This window comes from Epinephelus lanceolatus, chromosome 4 (assembly GCF_041903045.1).
Source record: "Epinephelus lanceolatus isolate andai-2023 chromosome 4, ASM4190304v1, whole genome shotgun sequence".
Taxonomy (NCBI): domain Eukaryota; kingdom Metazoa; phylum Chordata; class Actinopteri; order Perciformes; family Serranidae; genus Epinephelus; species Epinephelus lanceolatus.
Window position 1 is genome coordinate 21,188,628 of NC_135737.1, and position 6,748 is coordinate 21,195,375.

At 40.7% G+C, this 6,748-nt stretch overlaps 1 protein-coding gene across 1 annotated transcript; it reads right to left on the reverse strand.

Annotated features, from left to right (window-relative positions):
- Nucleotides 1-1,226: 1,226 nt before the first annotated feature.
- Nucleotides 1,227-6,436, reverse strand: nkapd1 (NKAP domain containing 1). The gene is made up of 6 exons (XM_033630880.2): nucleotides 6,370-6,436; nucleotides 6,011-6,087; nucleotides 3,384-3,469; nucleotides 3,090-3,230; nucleotides 2,815-2,868; nucleotides 1,227-2,232 (listed from the first exon to the last, which is right to left on the reverse strand). Exons 2-6 carry the CDS (start codon nucleotides 6,077-6,079, stop codon nucleotides 1,773-1,775), a joined length of 810 nt encoding a protein of 269 aa, XP_033486771.1. The 5' UTR covers nucleotides 6,080-6,087; nucleotides 6,370-6,436; the 3' UTR covers nucleotides 1,227-1,772.
- Nucleotides 6,437-6,748: the final 312 nt, after the last annotated feature.

Consider the following 6,748-nt stretch of genomic DNA (forward strand, 5'->3'; position numbering starts at 1 on the left):
CAGATCTTGAAGACAGAAGAACTCAGATCAGATTTGTGTGTCCATACATCACCAACCCCTCTGCATGCATTTCTGTGGTACTGACAAAGGTTTCAGTAACCTTGCAGTAATACTGGTGACACAGATTTCCAACACTTAAGTATAAGAAATGGGGGTCCATCATTTCACCCTGCAAACACTTTATTTCAGTGTCTGTCTGCTGACTGTTGCTCCTCATGTTATCCTCTTCAGTGCTCCGGTAGTAGCAGCATGGATCTGCTCAGCACTTCCCTTCCAGCACTCTGAATTTGTTGTTGTTGTGTGCTGTGTTCAAAGACACTTTGAAATCCAATGTGAGCAGACTGTGACATGTCTGTAGAAATCTGATTGGAATTGTATTTCAAACCACCTCCAAATGTAGTTTGGATCAAGTGTGCAAAAATTTCATGTGTCTTTTTGCTGTCCAGACAATTTGCATATGCCCAAAAACCCAATTTTGATTGGCAGTGTGAACAACAAATGACAACAACTATAAATACAGTTATAAAAATCATGCTAACTCAAGCGGGTGGCTGAGTCCACATCTCAACGACCATGGCAAACGATATTGTTGGGATCATTGTCAGAGCGATTTGATGATGGAAACACAGACCTTAGATCAAAATCCATCTAACTTCACAAGGCGACAGCTGGAGTGTGCAACATGTGCTGAAGAATGTTATTATTCAGCAGTGTGGATGTTCACATTTTTATCATTACACTTATCATTCTTGGTGTGGACAGCCCTTAATGTCTTAATGGTACATCTAATGTTTGTCACCAGTGTACACTGATTGAACGCTACCACTAAGGTAGAACTGCTCTCCTCTCCATGTGGCAAACTGCACATTTATGAAGCAGGGCACAAGTGAAAATTAGTTAAAACAAGTATTTACTATATTGCAAAGTTAGGGGGAAATTAAATATAGATTTGTTAAAAGAAAAAAGACTCCTGCTCTCCAGAGAAGAAAAAAAATCAAAATACCTCAAGCAAAATACAATAACCATACCTTACCCTTTTTGACCCTTCCAATATTTCTGTGCAGTCCCTCAACTATATCATCCTTAGGCTACACAGATGATACTTGTTGGCCAGATAAATTCACAGTTGGTTTTATACTCTGAGTGGGATTTGTTGACAAAAGAAAAACATAGTATATCACCAGACTTGTGTATAGTCAACTATTTTTAAATAACAAGAAAACATGTTAAAAAAACACCAGCAAAATAGACATTTATTTTTCACTATGACAATGTGCTGCATACAGTACAAATATCAAAAAATTACAAAACTAAAAAATAATAACAATAAAAGCACATTCTATCATAACCGATGAGGAAAGTTGCATAATTTCTCTTTGTTCTTAAATAATGTGCTATAAAAAAACACTGGTCAATTCAGGACAGGTCTCCATGTGAGGCAGACAGTCTGAGGCGTGTGTCAATGATCAATCAATGAGCCTGCAGCTGACAGAATTCCTAATGAGGCAGGTGGTGGATAACCCACCTTCCCTCTTCATGCTGTCTGTACTGCTGTACAGTGTGCTTCAAACCACTGCAGCGGCGGATGAGGTATTGCTACACAGAACGCCCACAGAGAGTGCCGACAGCACAGGTTTGTTGATGTCTAACAAAGTACAATACAGAACGTCCCTGCAGAGAAAAGCCCTCTGTGAAGTTAAGGCGAACAAAGGAGCCAGCAGTAGTTTTCCTGGTCGTTAGCTGAGCTCTGTGTCTGTTCATGTCTTTGAATCTTAGTCTCTAGAACTATCATCTGAGCCCCCCTCACCTGCTGCTTTCCAGTTTTTCCTGCTCTTCTTTTTGGAGTCTGGACCTGAGTCAGAGTCTTTGTGGGAGTCCTGTTTTCGCTTTTTGCGTTTCTGAGTCCGTCTCTCCCTCTCTCCTTCATCATCACTGTCGCCTGAGCTGCTGTCCTCATCTCTCCCTCTACTTTTTGCAATTTTCTTGTTTTTATGTCGACTTTTGGTCCTTTTCCTGCGTTGCTTGTCTTTGGTGGCACTGCTGTCATCGCTGCTGCTGTCACTGCTCGAGCACTCAGCTTTCTTGCGCTTTTCCTCCTCTTCTTTTTTCTTCTTTTTCTTTTTCTTCTTTCGAGAGGATTTTTTTGATCGTTTTGATAAGCTCGCTTCTGTGTCAGACTTGGACTTTTTCATCTTGTGGCGGCCGATCTTCTTTGTGCCACTGTTTCTTTCACTAAAGAACAGACAAATTGAACAAAATAAATTTAGGTTGGACAGGTATAGTAGGTGTGACAAAAAATATTTATAGAGACATCCACCGATTTTATGCATCAAGATCAGTTTACGTGTCATAGGCGGTGCTACTTGGCTAGTGAAAACAACTGTGTAATCTCTTCTGGGGCTCTGAAGTTCTCTAAACTCTAAGACTTAACAGACAGCCTGCTTAAAAAAATATTATATGGTATTCATCCATCAAGGAGGAGCCACAGTAATGCCATGTTCACATCATATGGCATGAATGGTGGAGGTGCAAAAGATTCCTATGTTAACAACCTGTGAGAGTTTATGTCATCACGATGTCTACAGAATTGGTTGTGCAGAGACTAATATTTGTTAAATTTGGTCTTAATTACATTAAATGACAGTTGCTGGTTGATGTGAGATAATGACAGTTATTTTTTAAACCTTTTTTCATGCAGGAGCCACAACTCTGTGGAAGTACGGTGCCAGATCTCTGGAGTGCCACTTTAAAAATCTGAGTTGTGACTCACTTCTTATCTCCTCTTATTTGATGCATTGCTGCATTTTTGCTTACCTGTCACTCTCAAACTCCTCTGGATAAAGCTCCTTGAAGCCACTATGTCCCCACCTGTATTGTGAACACACAGGATGAAGATTTGTCAAGCTTGTCTGACTCCCCATCAGTTAAATTACATACATGTGCACTGTCCAGGATACAAATGAGAAAACCATTTCATTTTCTTCTTTCAGAAATGAGCAATTTTGAGATTTTCCCAAGTAATTTCACAATAAGTGCTTAAAAAACAAAATCATAATTACAGTAGATGAAGATTGAGTCATGCACTCTACCTGTCAGGATCACCGGCCTCAAATTCATACAGCTTGCGACTCCAGTATCTGGCCTCTCTGTCATCATGTTGTGAGACTCGCCCTCTGCTTCGGCTCAGGTCTCTAGGCTGATCTGGAACTCGATCGCAGTGCATTTGCCCCCTGGAAAACAACCACCATCAATAAATCAAACGGCAACATACAGTCGCAGCTCTCTACACTAACTGCTGCTTTATGAAACATACTCCCAAATGAGCTTTGGTATCACTTGTGTTGGGCTGGCGCAAATTAAATTGGGACATTTGCTGTTCCTACCTCAGACTCTTTGTATCTGACAAATGTTTGTGAGCCCGGTGGACCTCCCAGTTCCGCATTTTCCACATCTCCATCTCCTCCTGGATCTGCGGTGGGTCAACAAGAGTAAGTACATTAAAGACTGCCCAGACACAAACACTAACACTTACACACACAATGTGAGTGCTTCATTTGGATTCATTGAGTGCACAGGACTCAGATACAGTACAGGCCAAAAGTTTGGACACACCTTCTCATTCAATGCGTTTTCTTTATTTTCATGACTATTTACATTGTAGATTCTCACTGAAGGCATCAAAACTATGAATGAACACATGTGGAGTTATGTACTTAACAAAAAAAGGTGAAATAACTGAAAACATGTTTTATATTCTAGTTTCTTCAAAATAGCCACCCTTTGCTCTGATTACTGCTTTGCACACTCTTGGCATTCTCTCCATGAGCTTCAAGAGGTAGTCACCTGAAATGGTTTTCCAACAGTCTTGAAGGAGTTCCCAGAGGTGTTTAGCACTTGTTGGCCCCTTTGCCTTCACTCTGCGGTCCAGCTCACCCCAAACCATCTCGATTGGGTTCAGGTCCAGTGACTGTGGAAGCCAGGTCATCTGCCGCAGCACTCCATCACTCTCCTTCTTGGTCAAATAGCCCTTACACAGCCTGGAGGTGTGTTTGGGGTCAATGTCCTGTTGAAAAATAAATGATCGTCCAACTAAACGCAAACCGGATGGGATGGCATGTCGCTGCAGGATGCTGTGGTAGCCATGCTGGTTCAGTGTGCCTTCAATTTTGAATAAATCCCCAACAGTGCCACCAGCAAAACACCCCCACACCATCACACCTCCTCCTCCATGCTTCACAGTGGGAACCAGGCATGTGGAATCCATCCGTTCACCTTTTCTGCGTCTCACAAAGACACAGCGATCGGAACCAAAGATCTCAAATTTGGACTCATCAGACCAAAGCACAGATTTCCACTGGTCTAATGTCCATTCCTTGTGTTTCTTGGCCCAAACAAATCTCTTCTGCTTGTTGCCTCTCCTTAGCAGTGGTTTCCTAGCAGCTATTTGACCATGAAGGCCTGATTGGCGCAGTCTCCTCTTAACAGTTGTTCTAGAGATGGGTCTGCTGCTAGAACTCTGTGTGGCATTCATCTGGTCTCTGATCTGAGCTGCTGTTAACTTGCGATTTCTGAGGCTGGTGACTCGGATGAACTTACCCTCAGAAGCAGAGGTGACTCTTGGTCTTCCTTTCCTGGGTCGGTCCTCATGTGTGCCAGTTTCGTTGTAGCGCTTGATGGTTTTTGCGACTCCACTTGGGGAAACATTTAAAGTTTTTGCAATTTTCCGGACTGACTGACCTTCATTTCTTAAAGTAATGATGGCCACTCGTTTTTCTTTAGTTAGCTGATTGGTTCTTGCCATAATATGAATTTTAACAGTTGTCCAACAGGGCTGTCGGCTGTGTATTAACCTGACTTCTGCACAACACAACTGATGGTCCCAACCCCATTGATAAAGCAAGAAATTCCACTAATTAACCCTGATAAGGCACACCTGTGAAGTGGAAACCATTTCAGGTGACTACCTCTTGAAGCTCATGGAGAGAATGCCAAGAGTGTGCAAAGCAGTAATCAGAGCAAAGGGTGGCTATTTTGAAGAAACTAGAATATAAAACATGTTTTCAGTTATTTCACCTTTTTTTGTCAAGTACATAACTCCACATGTGTTCATTCATAGTTCTGATGCCTTCAGTGAGAATCTACAATGTAAATAGTCATGAAAATAAAGAAAACGCATTGAATGAGAAGGTGTGTCCAAACTTTTGGCCTGTACTGTATTTACAAAAGTTATATACATTCCTCAGCCTATGGGTAAAGGGGAACAAAAACTTGCAAATGAGTCTGTGAAACATTCAGTTTGTGAATGTGCAAAGGCCACCAAATATCAGTAAACACTCATCTGAGCTCAATGATATATGTAGCCAGGGCTTCAAACTGGATCAGTGTATCAGAAAAAGCTTCAATTAAAAAACACAACACAACTTTTCTTTTATAAAAACGTACATGCCAAACGTTATCTAGTTCCAGCCTCTCAAATGTAAGGATTTGCAGCATTTCCTTATCCTGTGCTACAAGCAATCTGCAGACATCACTTTAGGCTTAAGAGATTTTCACACTATCTGTGCATTTCATAGAACAAACAATGTATTAATCTAGAAAATATTTCACAATAACTCAGTGATGAAGACAACAGGCAGCCCTACAACTGATTATAGAGGTTGTGTATTAGAGAGCTGCAGACAATGTGACTGGTTGTTTTCATAAACCGAGGTTGATTTTTCCTACATTCTTAGTCCAGTCTTTACACTCAATTGCCTACTATTATTTATATCAATGAGGGTAGACAAAAAGCAAGAAAACATTACTGTAACACAACACCATTCAACAGCAATACAAACTACAGCCTCCTATACAATCATTATATTAAAACAATGGCTAACTTTAGCAGTTGCAATGCAGTTTTTTTTCTGCAAGGCTGTTGTATTAAGCTGCATTAGTTTTAACAAGGTGTGTACTTAATAAACCGAGTATGTTCCCCAGTTGTCCCATAAAAATGTGAACTCAAACGCACCTTGTTGTGGGCATCTGTGTGGCGGATTACATTCCTCAACAGCGTCTTTCCCAGCGGCTGCTTTGACATGATGACACCTGACACGAGACAAATGTAAGTCATACATATACTTGACCCATCGTTGGTAAATAAACCTAAAGATAACAGTGTAAACCGACTATCTTCTTACACATTACCGCTGTAATTACGCTGTTACACGAACACTCAACATCACCTGTTAGCATAGCTCGCTAGCTATCACTGCTAGATATTCAGAAACAGTAATATAATTCAAGCAGCAAGAATGAACCTGTTTAAATCTGTATAAACTACTACTACTTCACTTCTATCTTTATTTCGTAAATGTGTACAAAATGTACCTTTTCAAAATGAGTAGCATTCAAGAGGAACAAAACACAAGGTACAGCCTGTACCGGTACTTCCGCTTTACTGACATACGTACGTTGTTGCGCGGTTGCGTCACTGGACGTCGGAAAAACTGAACTGTGATTGGTCCAATGGTCCGTCAATCATCGTGGGGGACGGTGTATACAGTTCGAGCTGATCATTAAACACCAAGGATATTATAAATTCTGTATTACATTCATATTATATATTTTTAGACTTTATGAAGTCCTTGTTCAACACAAGGCAATATAATATATGTTCCTTGATTCAACACCGGAAATGCAAAAGTATTGATACCGGTTTTTGAATGAAATTAGAAAATGCATTTCCTGCAAAATAGGTGACTGAATG